Here is a 20,777-nt window from a genome sequence, read left to right on the forward strand (position 1 = left end):
CATTCACTACAATGGATTTCAATGGAATTTTGCCTCAGAGTCCTGTAACGGTTGCCATAACATGTTCTCCATGTTGTGGCCAGCCAATCAGGGCCTTTTACCCATCGGCCCCACAAATTCCTGGGGTTAAAGGTGTGCTTACCCTGAACCCGTATATATTTCTAATTATTTTCAGGGCACAGAAACCAGGTGCCTGAGTCTTGTAATGGCTGCAACAACATTTTGTTCATGTTGTGACCAATCAATCAAGATTGACTAGTCTCCTTTAAAGTGGCCACCCTTAATGACTAGCCTGAGCACCTTTTTAAACATACATTTCTTGAAAATGACTGAACCGATTTACACCAAATAATGAAAAGTACACTTTCTAAGTAAAATCCTCTGTTTGTGCCAATTTTGGTGTAATTCCATTTAGACATTCCTTTCTGTATTTTTTAGCAGACTTTACTACAGACATTAAAATGGGAAATTAATATTTTGGTGCCACCCTTTTACCTTGGCCTCTGCTTGGTGTATCTGCACAAAACATTCCATAGAGGAGCCAGAGTAGATGAACTTTTGTAAAACATTTTTGTGGTACCAAAGTTATTAAAAAACTAAAAAATACCTTTGGTAATGAAACTCTAACCTAGCTATAACTACTCTGACGTTATCACCACTGAAGTAGTATATATGTGATAGTTTGGGGCCAAAAATACAACAATCTGAATTCACTATTGGGAATATTCCAGAATTGGTACTAATAGATGAATTGATAATGGAGAATAAAGATGTGGCTGCAACCACACATAAAGAGAACATCACGGAAATTGAACATCTTAAAAAAATGGGATTTCCAACTGATTCTCGTTACAAGAGTGGCTATAAATCAAAGAGCAAATTTTGTCCCCAATTACCGTCTGGTAATAAAATAAATATATTCTATTAACTAGTTGTGGAGGATATAAACAGCTTAAAGAAGCAATCTAAGCAACACCATAAGGGTATGCTATCACCTAAAGAATAGCACATACTGAACGAATTAAGGAATAACAAATCTATTATCATTAAACCATCTGATAAGGGTGGCAATATCATCCTTATGGAGAAAGAAAAATACAATTAGAAGCACAGAGACAACTATGTAGTAGAGATCACTATAAGAGTTTAAAAGTCAATCCCACCAAGAAGATTCAATGTAAATATCATGGGATGCTACAAAACTGGTAGGATTCTGGACTTTTTAACTATTAAGAATATACATATCTCATATCGGATCATCCCAAAAGTCCAATAATTTATTTATTTCTGAAAAGTGACAAAGGCAAACAAATTCCTTCTGGAAGACCTATCGTAAGTACCATTGGGTCATTACTAGAAAATACCTCAAGATATTTAGATCTCTTTCTATGTGAACAAGTCACCAACTTGCCATAGTATAAAAAAGATACAAATGATTTTCTACGTAAAGTGAGCAACATCCCTTGGAAAATCACATACATTATGGAGACTTTCTTGTATACATCGATAAAATATGATCTTGGGATGAATGCATTCTCATACGTTTTAAGAGCAAGACCAATTACTTTTTTGCAACTCACTCAAATGATAATGACCATGTTACAATATTGCTTTACACACAAGGTGTTCCTCTTTGATAATAAGATCTATCTTCAAAGACAAGGAACAGCAATGGGGACCCTCATTGCTCCTACATATGCCAACCTATTTATGGGTTTGTGGGAAGAGGAGGTAGCCTGGGCAGATGAACACAACAGAATATTGGAGAGAATAGTACTTTGGGTTTGAGTCATCCACTACTTGTTTCTGATTTGGGATTAAATGAATCAATGTTAATGAAATATATTGATAAAATAAACAATAACTATTTCAATTTCCAATTAACTGCAGCATGGAGCAAGACCAATATAAACTTATTTGACGTAGCACTGTATGTTGAAAATGAAAAATTAAATTCACAGATCTATTGCAAGGAAACTTAGAGTAATTCACTACTGCATGCACATAGTAGGCATCCTAAAGTAACTAAAATGAAGCATCCCCTATAGCCAACAGTTAAGAGCACAAAGAATATGTTCCTCTGATGTGGACTTTGAAAAAGAGGCTGTTACGATGATTGCAATATTCTCTAACAGACACTCTAACCGACACTATCCGAAAAAGATTCTTTATGACGCATATCAATGAGCACGCATGCACAAAAGGGATGAATTACTATACAAAATTATACAGGGAGAAAACCCTGGTGGACATTTGAAAAAAGACATGGATTCCAAGGAGCCTCAGTTTAGTTTTTTAAAGTTTTTTTCTGAAATACAATGTTAAACATCAATTTATCAGATTGATTTTGGTAACACACTGGCATATTCTTCAACATGATGAACATTTGAAAGCAAAGATAAGTTCACATCCAAGATTACATACCGGAAAGCTAGGTCACTGAGTAATATGCTCATAGGCAGTATATTTATATCAGGAGAAAAATGAAGACTGGTTGACGAACAAGAACAATGGGTTCTGGAAATGTGCAAAGTGTGTCTCTATGGGGCAAACAAAACAGAATACAAAACATTTAAGGGTAGAACCTAAGAAATTACTGAGGAGAGGCTTACTAGCAATACAGAGTTTGTGGTGTATGTTTTGGAATGCAATTGCCAGATGACGTACGTTGGAAGTATAATCAATAAAGGAAAAGTTCTGATTTTACAACAAATAAGAGCCACAAAACATCATGACATGACTTATCCTATGGCCAACCATTTCTGGGATGTCCATAAAAGGGATCTTACTGTTCTCAAATAATATGGAGTTAAACATATTAAACTACATTCACACAGTGGGGATGGTAAATTGGAGCTACGAAAATGCGAATCAAGGAGGATCTTAGTATTAGGCTCTGAGACACCCAGAAGTCATAACCTAGACACAGAACTCCATGTTAATTTGTAACAGCTATATTTGCCCCATTAGATATTAGTTAAACAGTGTAATGAATTTAGTGATGAATGGAAGGGTTGAAAGGCATTATTCCTAAGAAACTATTATTGTGATTCACTTTTAATTGATGTTCACCATATAGAATTGCTCCATCACTAATAATTGTATTCCACATTTTAACATTATGGGCTAATTAATATTAAACAGGTTATACAAGATGACCCCTAACTCTATCTCCCTCTCTCTCTATATATATATATATATGAAATGTATTTGATGATGTGTTGAATACATTAAGTGGTTTTAGCATCTATTTTCTGTTCGTACTATTAATCTCTGAATGAAAATCATCTTAATTATATTCACCAGTGATGCTGTAATGAAGATGTTCAAATTTGGATTCTAATATGACAATGCAGATATGAATTCTATATGTGGTGCTGCCGATTTAGCTTTATCTCTTTTACATATATATACATATATTCGTTGCTGGTGGTGTATGTTTGGTGCCACTTTGTGGCACCCCTGTGCTGGTCCTAATCCCCAAAGCTTGACCCCTGCAACTTATATACTTACCTGCAAGCAGGGTGGCTTCCAGCAATCCTAGCCTCCACTGAAACGCATTGGGCCGAACTCTGATTTTGAGCTCGGCACCCGGCCCCCCCTGTGCTGCTGGTGGTGCAGTTTTGGTACTTACCTGACCCTTGCTGACCTTTGGCCCTGAAGACTGGAACTGTAAGTTGTGTACTTACCTGCTTAACTGCATTATTGTTTTCCTCCATAGGATAACATTGAACTGTTAAGAAATTTCACTAAGTGGCGACTTTTGAAAGTGAAAAGTACTTTTAATTAAAAACGTACTTACCTTATTGCAAAGAACTCGGTCTTAAAATAAAGTACAAACAAAGGTAATGTTTAGAAAATTGGTGTGGATCTCCTTTTTGAGTTGTGTGTCCATTATTAGTCAATGTTGTGCAATAAATGTCTTTCACTCCTCTGTGTTAGGCCTAATGCTGCTCACCCACACTACCACTAATAGAGCACTTTGGGTTTTACATTGAGCCCTGCACACTTCTGGGGAACCCCTGGAATCTGTGCACAGTATAACCACCTAGTGGCATACCATATATAGAGCCAGCTTCCTACAATTATAACATCTAAAAAGGGAATACCATTCTCTGGTCTAATGTGTTGGGAAAAATTCACTGACTCATCCTTTTCAAAGTGAGCTTTGTAAGACTTTGGAAATAACTACAAAGATAAATGATTCCCCTTGCCACACTTAGCTAAAACCTCTAGTGTGCATGATGGAACACACTAAGCAGAAAGACACATCCATCTTAGAGATAGGCAAAGGTGAAAGCATTTTAAAATAGGGTCAAGCCTAAGGGGAGCTTGATGACAGACCAATGTGTCTTCATGGTGGGCCTGAAAATAATTTCTTGAATAGATATTGTCTCAGTTCACATGAAATATAGGGAGCTTGATTTATGGACCTAAAAAAACATATTATTCAGTCACAGATTTATAGCTGAGCATTTTATATAACATGTCAGTTTTCAATGGAAGGAAACCATAAAAAATAGGTGCCCTGTGATGCGCCACGTACTGCGGTAATTTAACAAATGCATCCCTGAAAGAAGCACTACTTGCATGCAAAATTTCTCTATGAAAAATGATGCTTAGTGTGCCACAGCTGTCAATTCTGGAGTAATCATTCAGCAAGTGCTAATAAAATATTATAGCCCACTGCCAAGAGCTATTGAAGTTATTAAAGACCCTCTACATTAGGTTAAGGCCTAAGGTGCAGGAGAGAATCTTTAACAAGGGAGATAGCGTTTAACAACCAGTATTGCCAAAGTAAGAAGGGCTTTATAGCTATTGGAACCATTCGCCCACTGAGGCTAGGATTTTTTAAAATATACAGCAAGGAAAAAAAAAACATAAGCATTGGAATGTTGAACTATAATGTGTGGCAGAGAATCCTCAAGTTGTCTAAACAGTACATTTAATGAAGAATAGTAGTATAAACAGAGGAGTGCATGCAGTAAAGCCTTCCACAACTCCAGGACCAAGCAACTGGCAACCCCTGAATCTCAGAATGCTGCTGTTTCAATGTACCAACTCTCGCACAGGAGTGTGAGACACATAATGTAATAAATGTAATGTATAGTACATACTTTATTATGGCTTATATCACAACAGAAGGTCTAAACCAGCCATTATTGCCCCCCCCCAGCTACTTCATTGTCTTCAATAGAGCTCCCAACATTCCAATGTTATAAGTCTACTAAAGCAGTTCTCAGACCATTAAAGGGGAATTGCATGTGACCTATTTTATGTAATGCCGATGCCTGGGACCATCCCTCTGCTGAAGACATTAACTGCTTGACAACCATATTGGCAAATACATATCTTATAAAAAAGGTGTAGCCTGTACACCGTTATGATGCATATAAGTCACAGCCCTACCTGGGCATGAGGCATGTATGCCAGCAGAAGTGCACCTCCAATGCCTGTAAAAGGTCTGGACAAACAATGGAGAAAGTAATCAAGCTCACCATCAGTCAGAGGCTAAAAAATGGAAAAAGTAGAGCAAATTAAAATTTTGTATAATGTTGTCAGAGGAAGGTACGTACCTCTTTTTGGTTGTACTTGATGGCAAGCTTCAGTCTGCTCAGGTTCATTCGTTCCTCCAGCAGACCCCGCTTATCCAACGGTTCATCGCTGGACTGGTGATTTAAGATAACTTCAAGTTCACGGGAGTTGCGAGCCTGGGCAAGCAAATCTTTTGCAAATGTTTTGCACTGCTGTGCAAGCTCTTCATAATCATTCCTACAAAATTCATGCACACATAGCAATTTAGAACAGTGATATCACACGCAATTGCAGTACTCCAGCAAATCTAAAAATTTGTTTAGCAGTTATATATACTATGTAAAATTCTCGAGAACATAACAGAGTTTTAAATGCAGTAGCATTTTACAAATCTTTACTATAGCAATACTGACGCACAGAGAAAGAGAAAAGATGCATAATTAAGAAGTACAGATGAAAACGTATGTAAAAAACACAAAAACCTGCAAAGCATAAGACAAGAAGAACCAGGGGAGAGGGTGTGGTGTAACGCTAAGAGCTGCCAACTTTGGAACTGGAAAACCGTGTTCAGGTCTCATTGTCGGCTCAACATCCTGTGATTCTGGGCAAATCACTTTGTGACAGATTTACAAAGGTAAACATACAACTGAAGTCAAAATATAGACCTGAAGTCAAGAACTTCTGATCAATCTCTGTTCTCCCCTTCCCAGCCAAGGTCATCGACGTTCAACTCTATGAGTTCATTGAAGCAAATCACATCCTGGACCTCCTCTCCTCAACAGTGGCAAAACTGCAGCTCTCATCCTCCTGGACCTCTCTGCCTTCAATACTGTCTCTCACCGCAAGACTCCACAACACCAGCATCCATGACAAAGCTCTGAAATGGATTCACTCTTTTCTCACCAGCCGAACACAGAGTCAGACTATGAACCCACAGAGATCAGCTCCTCCTTGAGACCCACTCTCTTCAATATCTACATGGCCCCGCTTGCAGCCATTGTCAGGAGTCATGGACTCAACATCGTCTCCTACGCCAATGACACCCAGCGATCTCTCCCTCACCAACTAGTCCACAGTTGCCAAGACCAACTTCCACAATGGGATGAAGGCTGCGCCACCTGGATGAAGAACAGCTGCCTCAAGCTCAATTCAAAGAAGACCGAAGACCTCACCATGGGCTCCACCCTCTCCACCTGGGACGAATCCTTGTGGCCGCAGCACTTGGAACAGACCACGCACGAAACCTAGGCATCATCCTGGACTCCTCGATAACCATGAACTGCCAGATCAACGCTGTCTCATCATCCTGCTTCCACACGCTATGCCTGCTCCTAAAGATCTGTAAATGGATCTCCACTGAGTCCAAAAAGACCGTCATCCACGCACACATCAGCAGCAGAATCGACTACGGCAATGCACTCTAAGCCGGCATCACTCAGAAATTCCTCAAGAAACTGCAGAACATTCAGAACGCCTCCGCCAGACTCATACTCAACATCACGGGCCACAGCCATATCACCAACAACCTGAGAGACCTCCACTGGCTCCCAGTCAACAAGAGAATCGCCTTCAAGCTTGTCATGCACGCCAAACAAAGCTCTACACGACGCAGGACCTGCGTACCTTAACCATAGCCTCACATTCCACGCACCCACGAGAGACCTCCGTTTCTCCCAACTGGCCATCGCTACCATCCCCCATATCTGCCAGACCATGGCTGAGGGAAGATCCTACTCCTATCTTCGAACCTGGAACCCCCTGCCTCTCCACCTCAGGCAATCACCGTCACTGCCTCAATTGTGGAAGGACCTTAATAACTGGCTCTTCGACTGTACCACAGCGCCTCAGGCGGGGCCAGCTGATTCCCTCCCCAGTGCCATGTGACCCTTGTGGGTGAGTAGTCGTGCTTTACAAGAAAGCTGATTGATTGATTGATTGAAGTCAGAGGGCCTTATTCACGAAAATACTTACGTGTAGTAAAGGTATGAGTGCAGGGTCTCTGCCCTAGCATGCGTAAAGATACTACTCATAAGTCCTTTTATGAATACTGATCTTAGACTTCAGGTCTAAACTTAGACTTCAGGTCTAAGTTTACCTTTGTGAATCCGGCCCTAAATCGCCGAGTGACGAAAAAAAATGAATGTGTCCTTGTGTAATGTATATGGTGCTTGTGTACAGCTGCAATACATTCAGGTCGAGTTTGAGCTATACAAAATTGCAAAAACAAACAAACACACAAACCTATACAGAGTGGTAGAGCATATTGATTCCAAACAAATTGTCAGTGTAGTCTCTAATGAGTCAAACATTTGAAGTAGCAAGTATTCATCACAACAGTAAGACTCCGTTGAGACAGTTTGACCATGTGTATTAAACTCTATTCTCAGACATGGGTGCCTGTGAGAGGTGACCAGAAAGTGCAGCACAGGAACGGAATGGCAGATGGGAAGTTAGAGAGAAAGAAGGAAGAAAGTACCAGTTGAAAAGTGGTTGTTTCAGTCCTTTTTATCCTCTCACTAGAGACAGTTGTAGCTGTGTATTGGCAAGATAATGAGTCCTACACTGTCATTCTTGGGCATATCATAGATTTTTACATTGCTTAATTGACCCCATCATGTCACATACAACTCTGCTAAATTCTTCTGCTAACAAATAGGGATACTCGTCATTTTAGTGCCTCCATGTGAACGCTGCAAGTATTAAAAAAGGCAAGCCAGATGAGTGGGTATTGCAAATACTTATTGGATGAAGGCATGGAGGGATTATTGTGACTAAAATGAGGATGGAGTTCAAAACTTTAGGTGATCAACTGGGCAATGAGTGCCTCAAAATACCTCTTTTATTAAAGCTAGTGCCTTGAAGAGAAGAATGTCCAAAAGCAGAGTGCCCCACAAGCGCACAGAGGACCAGTACACTTTGTTTGACCTCCTCATATTTAAAAAAAAAGTCAGCTAGGGCACAATTAGCTCCTGCATCACTTCCAACCCCACTTCTTATCCGTAGACCTGTGCGCATATACGTTAGCATTACACACTGATCCAAGTACTTCAAGAGGGTGGTATCAGTGGTGTAACGCAAAATTATGCCCCCCTGCAGAATGTTATGAGGTCCCTGAGTGTCCCATGTTTCACAGATATTCATTGGCCATGGGTTGAATGGGGGCCCGCTTGATGGGTTGGGGCCCCCTGGAGAGCTACCCCCTGCGCCACAGGGACTGCAAGGGCCTGCGTTACGCCCTTGGGTGTTATCACATTGTAGGTATTGGAATTCGAGTGTCAAAAACGAACACACCAGATGTTGAAATGATTCAGGTGTACGCATAATTCCTCCTTTCTATGTATCAGTTTTTGCTGTTCATAGAACTGTAAATGATAGGTGTTGCTTGTACTCAATTTATTAACCATTTTGAAGAGCCCATAAAGATGAAAGTTTGAGTTTGCCCTGTCAAGATTTGACAGAGTGCCCAGAAGATCACAACAAATGTCAGGGGGTTAGGGTTGAGAATGCAGAGCCATCTTTAGCTAGTGAGTGTTAGGATAAAAAGCAGGAACTAATTTGCCGCGTTGTCCTGCTTTTTGAAAGATATTTTCAATCTAAGAACTCCAGGGCTAGGTGTTTTTTCAGGTTTGGTGTTCAGTATCCCACACTGCATACCTTGAAATCAAATACTCTAGGCACTTTGGGGGTGCTGCACCCAGCATATTTAAGGATTTAATAGAGGCATATACCAGTCTTGACTTCTTGAATAACAAAATGCATTAGTAGGGTAAGTTCTGACTATTGGCGAGTGAAAATACATTTTTTAATACTTCACACAAACATGCATGGTTTTATGACGAAATATCCCCAACCAACATATTGATGACAAAAATACATCCAAAAAAGATGTCAAAGCAGGGCCTTACTGGGAACTTAAAACAGCACTAGCAAAAATTATAAATTTGGCCCCCATGTGCTAGAACTAGAGCAAATCTGTCAAGTTGCCCCCGGGATCACATAACGTGCACCACCGCTCCTGGAGGCCGAAACTGGCCTCCAAGTGTCAAAACCGGCCTCCTGGGGTTCCAGCCTCTCGGGTAATTCCCCGTTTGTCCGGATGGCCAGCCCACACATGTATCAAAGACACAAATATTGACTTTACATATATATATATATATAGAGTCAAAGATATTGACTACATAAGTTCGGAAGACCACAATATCGTTATAAAATTGGTATTTCGAATTTGAACTTTTATACATTAGATGAATTTCAAAATGTATATTGACTAAGCCTGGGCAAAGCACTACGCTACGCTTGCGTAGTTTGCGAAGTTTGCGCTACTTCGCACTACGCGAATTGCACGTAGCACAGTGCAAACACACGTAGCGTAGTGTTGCGTAGTGCAGCGGTCATTTTTTGCTTGCTCGCGGTCCTCAACGTCAAGTTGGCGACCGCGAGCAAGCAAAATGACATCCCGGCGAGACTTTTTCCTCGTTCGCGATCAGCAACATCAAGTTGGCGATCGCGAGCGTGGAAAATAAACCTTCCGGTGAGATTCTCAACGCGAGGAGGTCAGGTTTCTCATTGCGAGTAGTCGCGTATGCTCGCGATTGCTCGCGATGAGAAACTACCAGTCTGCGTTGAGAAAGCTGCCGCTCGAGTAAAAATCTACTCGAGCGGCAGGAAACTACAGCTCGCACTGTGCAAGATGCCATTTTCAATGACTGCACAGTGCCGGTTGCTTGTCCGCACTGTGCAATCATTGAAAACAACATCTTGCACAGTGCGAACAGGGTACTACGCAGTTCGCGAAGTGATACGCGTAGCTCGCGTAGTGCGAAGTGCACTTTGCGTAGCTTCGCGTAGTGCTACTTCGCGAACTACGCCCAGGGTTAATATTGACTTTAAAAATATTACCTTAAAAAAATAATTATGTAAAAGAAAAATATAAATTTATAGCTTACAAACATGAAAACACTTTAAAAGAATCTAAACAAATAAACATATTTTAACAATTAAATTATTATTCAACTATAAAAAAAAAATACTAATACAATTAATTATAATTACAAACACTAAATATTAGAACATTTTAAAACTCATACAAGAAAAATATTACATAAAAAATACATTAACACAAATAACATTACTATGAAAATATATAATAAAAATATTTTACATTAAATTGTAAAATAGAATAAAGAAAAATGCAAATGAAAACAATTTTTAAAAATGAGGCATTCACTACTCTCACTCAAAACTGACCAACAGTAGGAAAATTGTTGTACTTTAGAGGGGTTAAATTTGTTATTGCCACGAGACCTCGCCCATAGGACTATGGACGAAACTGTGAGAACTTGCTGAGAGGTGCTTCATGACAAGTGCCAAGGCAGACCAGTATGCTGATGTCTGTAGCTGCTGCGGAGTAAAGATCACCGATTGCAATAATGTTGATGTAAAATGCCTGCGCAGAAGCGCACGCGGGCAAGGTACTAAACGCAGACCTAAACACGGACAACAGCTAAGTGTACCCGAGAACTATGCACTAGTGTTAACTCATTATGATTGAATGCCCTGTATATGCATAAGGTTTATAGTGCCATTTGAAATGTTTGGTTGTTTTGATGTCAGTTAAAATTGCAGCTTGGTTAGTGCCCTGTGGGCTGCGGTGAGCAGAGGCCCATCAGACATGCGAGCGACCACCCATGTGATTTTCAATCACTGGGCAATAGAATGGAAGCTCTCGCCAACCTGTGTATACCACATTTAGTTATCTCCATGTTGGGAGGTGAGGGGGCGAGGGTTGGGTAATTTGTAACTGAATGGGTATTGTCTTCACTTGTGTGGGTGCAGCGAAGTGGGAGGGGGGAGGCAGGGTGAAATCCCAGAAAAGCCTGGTCGCTCATGGGATAGTAATTTTATTCTGTTCTTGCATTAGTGTTCACATACATTGCTTTAACATTTTCTTTAGACACGTTAAATGCATACAGAACGAAAATGTAGGCAAACGCGCCCCTTAACGTTCATGACTTGGAACGTCAGGGGTCTCCATAACCCACAAAATATACGCAAATTCCTTGCATATCTAGATCACCAGAGAGTTGATGTGGCATGCCTCCAGGAGACGCACTTGAAGTCCCTCACAGAAGGTAGAATTGGGGCACGTTGGGCAACATACAGGATGGCATCGTCGTACTCCATGTATGTAGAGGAGTGCTAATCGTGATTAGGCGGGGTACGCTCTTCCAACACATCCACTCACTTAAAGATGACCGAGGGCGCTATGTGATTTGCCCATTGTTACAGTATACGGACCTAATACTGACGATCCGTCTTTCTTTATTCTTTTGCTAGCCAAACTACGTACACTCCCACCCGCAGCGATCCTATGGGGCGGGACTTTAACACCTGCTTAGACCCAGCTGTAGATAGATCCACAGGAATTGATAGGTACAGAAAGCAAGCGGCTGGGGCGTTGAAAGATGGTATGGTAGACTGCGCTTTGCTAGATGTGTGGCGGCTACGCAACCCAGGTCGCAAAGACTGCTCATAATTCATGGTCTAGAATTGACTACTGGCTGGCCACACAGGAGGTATGCACATGGCCAACCTCCGAAGAGCACTTGCCCAAGACGCTATCAGACCACGCACCCGTCAGTCTGACACTTGACATCCCCACGCACACTTGGCGATGTTCACATGGAGGCTGCAGCAGAGCGCGCTAAAAGACCAGGTGTTTAGACCCGACCTTCGCCAGGCCATCGTGGAATACTTTGAACACAATGCTGGCTCCGTGAAGAGTGCGGGAACGTTATGGGAGACATTCAAGGTCACCGTAAGAGGCCATTGTATTGGTAAACACGCTGGTATACTAAAGGATATTCAGCAACAACTGGCGAAGGTGGAGTCGGAAATACGGCAATTGGAGGTAGAATATGAGGTTACGCACGATGTTAGGCTATTGTCTGACATTAGATTGAAAATTGATACCTATCATGAGTTTCCTGATGCTGAATTAAAATATATGTCAAGAAACTACATAGCACGCAAATATGGGGAAGGGGGTAGACCGGGGAGGACATTCTCACATAGGATCCGACCGGCGTCCTCTGCAACCTACATAACAAAGATTAGGAATGATCAGGGTCAACCTACATATGACACCCCTTCTATACTAAACTGTTTTTCAGAGTTCTACACTAGCCTTTACACAACACAAATAAACGTCACGCCGCCCGAGATCGATCAATATCTTGATGATGTTGCTCTGGCATAGCTATCAAATGCCCATCGTGAATACTTCTGTCATCACATTACTGAAGACGAGATAAGGGAAGCAATAAATTCCATTCCTGGCAATAAAGCGCCAGGTATGGACGGACTCCCCGGGGAGTTCTATAAAGAATTCAGAGACTTGTTAATCCCGCATATGGCTGAGATGTATGAGGAAGCAAATGAGAATGGTAAATTGCTGGCTTCTTTACAGGAGGCACTTATAATTATGCTTCCCAAGCCAGATAAGGATCCGGAGGGATGCGAATCATACCAACCGTTATCTCTGATTAACATAGATGCAAAGATCTTAGACAAAATAATTGCGACACGTATCCAGCCCCTGTTGCGAAATGTAATCCTGCCGGACCAAGTCGGTTTTATTCCGACACGATCCACCACACAAAACATAAGGACCATTTTCACAAAGTTTGACCATTTAAATCCAGAGTTGCCAGCTGCGGCTACCTTTTTAGATGCTGCGAAGGCTTTTGATTCTGTTGAGTGGCCTTTATGTTCACGGTGCTGCGTAGGATGGGGTTCCCTGAACCGTTCCTGCGATAGATAGTATTACTATACACCGAACCAAGTGCGCGCATCAGGGTTAATGGATACACTTCAGACCCAATTATGATACATCGTGGAATGGGACAGGGCTGCCCACTGTCTCCGCTCCTTTTTACAATGGCAGTAGAACTGCTGGTGTGCAAAATCAGGCAGCACCATGCTCAATCCGCCTTACAATTTCAGTTAAGACCAGTTGCAATCTCGCTATATGCGGACGACATGGTCCTATATACACGCTATCCAGATCACTACTTGAACTCTCTGATAAGAGAATATATTAAGTTTGCACAATATTCAGGTCTTAGTATTAACTGGGGCAAGTCTGTGGTAATACCATTAACGCCCGTTACGCAGCGGCCGCCTACAATCGCAGTCCGAGCCAGTGAAATATCTGGGTATATGGATACACCGGGACCCTGAGGTGGTAATAAGGGAGAATTATGGCAGAGCAGTTTTGAAACTGGGTGCCCAGATAGACCGCTGGATTCATCTACCTTTGTCACTGGCGGATAGGATAACCACAGAAAAAATGGTGGTGCTGCCGAGGTTTCTATATTTGTTCATGAATATACCGGTCTGACTCCCACAAGCAGTATTTACACAGTTGCGCACGGCCATGCTGAGGCTGACTTGGGCAGGGAAACAGGCAAGAGTAAGCTTGTCGGTTCTGACTAGACCATATCATTAAGGGGGATTTGGAGCACCAGACCTTCAATTATATTTTTACTGCACGCAAGCGCAACACGCTCACTATTGGTTACACCCGCATGGACATGTGCCGCATATAGCAGTTGAACACAACAGCGTGCAACCGATTACCCTGATAACTTTCGTTTCCAACCCAAGAAGTCATTCCCAAAAAGAGATAATACACCCAGTACACTGTACATCGCAGGCATGGCACGCGCTGGCCAATAGAGCGCAGAAGCTCCCCATATATGCGCCTGCGTTACCAGTTGCACACCATCCACACATAACGGTGGCGCAGGAGAAAAAGATGCTTCCTCTACTAGGGGAGATGGGGCTAACCACTATGGGCGCAATGTTTCCACATGGCCAATTTATATCACAAAATAATCCGTTACTCAGCACACACTGTATGCCTTTAAAGATCTTTGCGTATTTGCGCCTGCGTATGGCGGCCAGGGAATTATATCCCTCATTTCCAGGGGACCAATTTCTCTCAATGCACTGCACATTTTACTGACTGCGCCTACGAGGCAGCGATTGGTAACGAGGTTGTATGCGGTGGCACAGGCAGAACAATGGCAGCCCCCTAATAGGTCGCTTCAAAGATGGGAGAGAGTAGTGGGAAGCCCGATTGCTACAGAGGATTGGGATTACAGCTGCACGTTAATGAGAATGCTTACCCCAAATTGTAATTTGCGCATAATTCATTTTAAATTTCTACATCAAACATATTACACACTTGCCAAACTCCACAAATATGGCTTAAAACCTGAGGATAACTGCCACAGATGTGGCACCTCGGATGCAGAGTTTTTGCACATGGCGTGGGCGTGCTCTCAGCTCCAACCATACTGGAGTGATGTAACAACAGCTCTTTCACATATGTTTTCTGAAACAATACCTCACACTCAATTGACATGCCTGCTGGGGACATATAAAATAAAACTGATTAGAAGGCGGAAATTCCTGGCGGTGGCGTCACTGCTGGCCAAACGCAGCATCGCGATAAAGTGGGGTAATAAGCGTCCCCCAAGGTTTAAGGACTGGATTAAAGACATGACATACTGCAAGGAGACACTAGAAGTTTATGCAGAAGGGTTACCACAAGCCTCCCAACATAAAGACTTCTGGACACCTTTTGTAGAATACCTTAAAACCACAAAAACCACAGAATGAAGGACTAGGCTGTGTTGTGATATCGGGGATGAGGCGATGCTTTGTGTGAATAAAGTGGTGGGTAAGTCGTGAAGTGACTTGGATTGCAGAAGATACATGGCTGTACTGTGCAGAGGCAATCCCATTGAAATTCGCCAAGATAGGAACCATACAAATATTGAATGTGTACAAATGTACTCTAAAGTTGTCTACTGCGTTAGACTGATAAAACTGTGTAATTGTATGAATTTCTTATGCCGACCAGAATAAATAAAATTGTTATTGCCACAAACTGATCAACAGTAGAGGAAGTGATGGGCTCTGGAGGGGTCATATTTGCTATTCCCACTCCCATGTAAACTACACTAGGAATGTGTTAGATTTTGGAGAGATCAGATTTACTATGCCCACTCCAAGGTAACCAACAGTAGACAAAGTGTTGGATTTTTAGGGGTTCAAATATCAAGTCTCACTTTAACGTAAGTGACAATCAGTAGAGAAAGTGTTGATCTCTGGAGGAGTTAGGTTCATTATTCCCACTACAACATAATCAACACTAGGGAAAGTGCTGAGCTTTGGAAGGGTCAGCTCATGCTACACTCAGCAACAGTAGGGAAAGTGTTGGGCTTTGGGAGGGGTCATATTTATTATTCCCACTCCATCATAAGCGACTGAAGGGAAAGTGCTGGATTTCAAAGGTTATAAATTTACAATTCACTCTCCAACATGAGCAAAAGCAGAGAAAGTGTTGGAATTTGGCAGGGTCAGACTTACTATCCCACTCCACTCCAACACAAGCATCAGTAGGGAACGTGTTGAACCATGGGGTTTCAGTTTTACTATTCCCACTCTAACAAAATCAACAGTAGGGAAAGTGATGGACTTTGGTGTGTTCATATTTACTATTTTCACACCACCATAAGCAGAAGTAAGGAAAGTGTTGGATTTTGGAGGGGTTGGAGCTTTAAGTCCCACTCCACTGTGAGCAATAGTAGGGAAAATGTTAAACTTTAAAAAGCTCAGATATACTTTTCCAATACTAAATTAACACAAAATACAATACTCATATAGAAAAAAAACACATAAAATATGTTTCCACAAAAATATAATATAATAATACTTTTAATAATTATTATTTATTTAAATAATTAAAACGGAAAACATTAAATTGACATATACAAGTAAACAGAAAATTATATTAAACAATTATATCAGCCTAAACATTTTAAATATATATTTGAAAGAATTCCCACTCTATTAACCTAAAATTCCAACAACCACAAAAACAAATTAAATAAATAATGGAAAAAAATACACATTACTTAAAAAAAAAATACTATATAATTAATATGTATACAAAACCCCTAAAACATAACATTATTAATTAAGAAATAAATGACTAACATGATAAAATACTTTTGTAAATAATTATCTATATAACTGATCAACAATATTAAAAAATAACCATATTTCTTTGATATATTCCATAAATAAAACAATTTGTGCATAATTATCAAATCAATAAACTATAACATTTTAAAAAGTTAAAATCAATTAAAATAAATATTAAAATAAAATACAAACCCAATAATCACCCTAAAAATTGAAATGACATTAATAAAAAAATGTAAAACATAGTACCAAATCAATAACTAAATATGCTAAAAAATAATTAAGCATACTTGACATTAAAATATTAACAAACTATAACCAGGGCCACTGGAATTAAGTGATTGTTCAGCCACTGCGTTTTTCGCATAATAATGGATCTGCCACATAATCCATCATCTGCTGCATAATTTGCAGTTTTTAGCAAAAAACTTTTTTGTTTCAAGCTCAAACGGTTCAACGGTTACTAAAATCAGAGATACGTGTTGCAGTGCAGTCAAAGGTCCTTAACAAAGGTTGACTTCTCGCGTTTCTGTTGATTATTGTTTGACGCACCTGGAGACAATATGATTCTCAGCTGAGGCCTTAAAATCTTCAGTACAGTCATAACCAAATGATATTGACCACTTATGGTATCCAGTCGTATTTAAAAACCATATTAAGTGGATACAATAGATTCGTACTAACCCAATTTAGATTCAGGATTTTCCATCGTATTACAAGTTTCCCCTCAACAAATGATTGCTCCAAAATGCTGAGTAACTGCCCATGCGATAACACGTCCCAGCAATCGACAATACATGTATTTTTATTTTGTAGATTTTATGAATTACAAAGAAGGAGATGGATACTGCCCATTTTTAGGTCACTGGGTTTGAGACAAAGTCGCCCAGCTTTTTAATTACTGCAATTTTTAGATAATGAATGTTTTATGAGGTCAATTGCTTCCTTTTTTTAAAGTGTAATTAAATGTAGGAAAAGCATTGTGATATTAGGTTCTTGAAGTAATCTGAATGGTAATACATTACAGCTGGTTGTTTAACTTTTGTACTTGTAATGATGTTTTGAGTAATGCTATTTCATTTAGTTTAAGTCAAGCAATTAACGTCTGTTGTTTTATGATTTTCCAACAAAAATCGAATAAGCTTTTATTGAATTGAATTGAATTACATTGATTATTGCTAGGTTTGGGTGTTAAAATGAGGTGCAACCTATGCCCAGACAATGTTAACAAGTGTAAAAATTATAAAATAATGAAGTAATACTATCAGACAATGTGCCGCACTACTCTGCATAATTTGCCTTTTCTTTCCAACATAATTTAGTCAACCCTGCCACATAATTTGGCCCTCTCCTGCCGCATAATTCCAGTGGCCCTACCAATAACACAAAATCTAATAAAAATCAAAAAAAACAATTAAAACACAAAATTATGTACAATATTATTTTTACATGCTATTCATACCTGCATTATTCAGTTTCACAATATTTTTACATTACAATATTTCTGACAATATTTGTGTCAATCAATATTTTTGGTACAATATTGTGGCAGAATGTCACATGTGCATAACAGAACTTGGGGCATCATGTACAAAGAATGTATTGGGTAAAAGCAGTCACAATTTGAGCATCAACTTTTACTGAATGAATTCTAATTTTGCGAAGCAACCTAAGTTTTACTAGGTCAGTTCACAAAATACAGAATTATAGTGGGTCACAATTCAACCTACCTCATAAATGTTAATGCGGTAGGTCACAAATTGCAACCCACCACAATTGGCTACAATTACAGGCATGGTGGCCTGCTGTGGTCCACAGACCACCATGCCTGTGATTGCTTTTAAATAAAACAATCTTTTTTTTTTATTGCAGCCCGTTTTCCTAAAAGGAAATTGAGATGCGTTTAAAAAAAGAAAACTTAAATATTTACTTTTTTTTTAAAAGATTAGGCAGTGGGCTTTTAGACCACAGCCTACACTTGAAAAATCTATTTCCACCATTCACAACCCCTTCCCGTTTGTGAATGGGCTACCACATCCTTGGAGTTGGTGGTAAATTATTAAAGTTTTGCGACCAGAATTAATTCGAAAAACCTTAATCCATAACTTAAGGAATCAGTACTTGGAAGGAACACCTTAAAACATCTCTTCCAAATAGAAATTCCTTAATGTTCCCTAAACCCATTTAATGATCCAGAAAAAGCTTTTTAAAATCGTTAAATGGATTTAGTGCATTTAAAAAAAGTGTTTTAGTGGTCGTAAACTCTCAGATGTACCGAATCTGAGGGTTTACAACTGTTAAAACACTTTTTACATGAGTACCTTGGTTTGAGCATGCATGAATACATCGTTAATTTGTCCTTTCACAGAACTGTGTTTATTATATTTCATTCTCCTATCCAAGCTTTCAAATGATCTCAAAAGAAAGAGAAGGCAATGATAAATGTGAAGAAGAACAAAACTAGACAAAATAACAATACGAGAACTGAACAGAATGAAAGTGGGTCTGTGAAAAGACACATTTGTGTTATGCATGCTCAAATCAGTTTCCATAATGTTAAATTTAAACACTGGCTTGGAGAAGAACTAGTGCAATTGCACTATTTTAGCAACTGACTAACTTCACTGCAAGGAATGGTGTTCTGCTCTTGCTCAAGGTCCACATTGGCATAAAAAGCAATCATCTTTGGTGCCTGAGACTACTGTGGCAATGTGTGCTTTTTGAAAACATTGATTCTTATAAGGTTTTACACAAAACATTTGAAAAGAAAAGAAGCAGTGGCAAAGTCAAACGTTCAGGAGCCAATGTCAGGCCTACTTCTTTTTCTAACAATTGTTTATCTACTACTGATGAGTTCAGTGATGGCAAGCACTGGAGGCTATGGTAATTAACCCCTTCCCCGCTCATGACGGAACCACTCCGTCATGAGCCACGGGTGCGCTGTGCTCATGACGGAGTGGTTCCGTCATGCTGCGGCCGTTGGCGGCCGCTCCGCCCACGCGGCGCTAATTCCCCGCCTGTGCGGGCGATTAGCGCAGTGGGCGGAGACGTGACGGAACCACTCTGTCATGAGCACAGCTCACCCGTGACTCGTGACGGAGTGGTTCCGTCACGAGCACAGCGCCACCGCAACTGCCCCCAAACCCCCCCAGCGCCGCGGCGGAATTCCTGCCGCGGCGAAGGGGTTAAACAGGGGCTTCAGAGTCCTGTTTATTTTTAGGTCTCGCCTGAGCCAGTGCATGCGCTGCGCTGGCGAGACTTTTAGTAAGGGGGCTTCAAAAAGCTCACCACACACTTTTTGTGTGGCATAAAGCTTGCGGTTACACGCACAGGCGCCATCTGGCTTTCCTCTCTCGTCATGGCTCATTAAGCGCATCGCTCGCGGGCACCCTTATAGCGCGCATATCGCACACCACTCGCCAGACGTGCCTCACTGTAAACACACACACAAAGCTACCCAACAAGCACGTGTGTGGCGTGTGCTTTAAAATATCAGCATTGGTTATTCACTACTGCATGGCTCTCTCTTGCTTTCTTTTTTAATTACCCATTCACTCTGTGCTTTGCACACTCTGTCTATTTTTTTAATCTTTATTCTCCCACAGGGCAAGGCAACATTAGCGGTTACTTTTTGGTGATTTTACTTTCTTTGCTCACTCTATTTTTATTATCTTTATTCTCCCACAGGGCAAGGCAACATTAGCGGTTACTTTTTTGTAATTTCACTTTTTTTGCGCACTCTGTCTATTGTATTTTTGGGGGGACAAGCACACGTGTGGCGCATGCTTTAAAATATCATCATTAGTTATTCACTCGTGCACAGCTTTTTTTTGCTTTTTTTTTTTATTACCCATTCACTATGTGCTTTGTGCGCTCAATTTGTTTTTTTTATTTTCCCACATGGCAAGTCAACATTAGCTTTAGTTTTTTGTGCTTTCACTTTCTTTGCGCACTTTGTCTATTGGTTTTCTTTGGGACAAGCACGCGCGTGGCGCATGCTTCAAAATATCACCATTAGTTATTCCCTCGAGCACAGCTTTTATTTTACTGTGACAAGCATGCGTGTGGTGTGAGCTTTAAAATATCAGCATTACTTATTCACTTGTGCACAGCTCTCTATTGCTTTTTACTCTCTGTCTCCCCCCACTCTTTTTCTTTCTCTCTCTCTATCTCCCCCTCTGTAA

General features: G+C 40.5%; 1 protein-coding gene across 1 annotated transcript in view; it reads right to left on the reverse strand.

Moving 5' to 3' along the window:
• TRPC1 (transient receptor potential cation channel subfamily C member 1) overlaps positions 1-20,777 on the reverse strand; it is a 441,909-nt gene that overhangs the window by 209,770 nt on the left and 211,362 nt on the right. The window contains exon 6 of the mRNA XM_085633605.1: positions 5,577-5,772. Within this exon, the coding sequence (XP_085489731.1) occupies positions 5,577-5,772 (196 nt within the window). The remainder of the gene's footprint in view (positions 1-5,576; positions 5,773-20,777) is intronic.

This window comes from Triturus cristatus, chromosome 11 (genome assembly GCF_964204655.1).
Source record: "Triturus cristatus chromosome 11, aTriCri1.1, whole genome shotgun sequence".
NCBI lineage: Eukaryota > Metazoa > Chordata > Amphibia > Caudata > Salamandridae > Triturus > Triturus cristatus.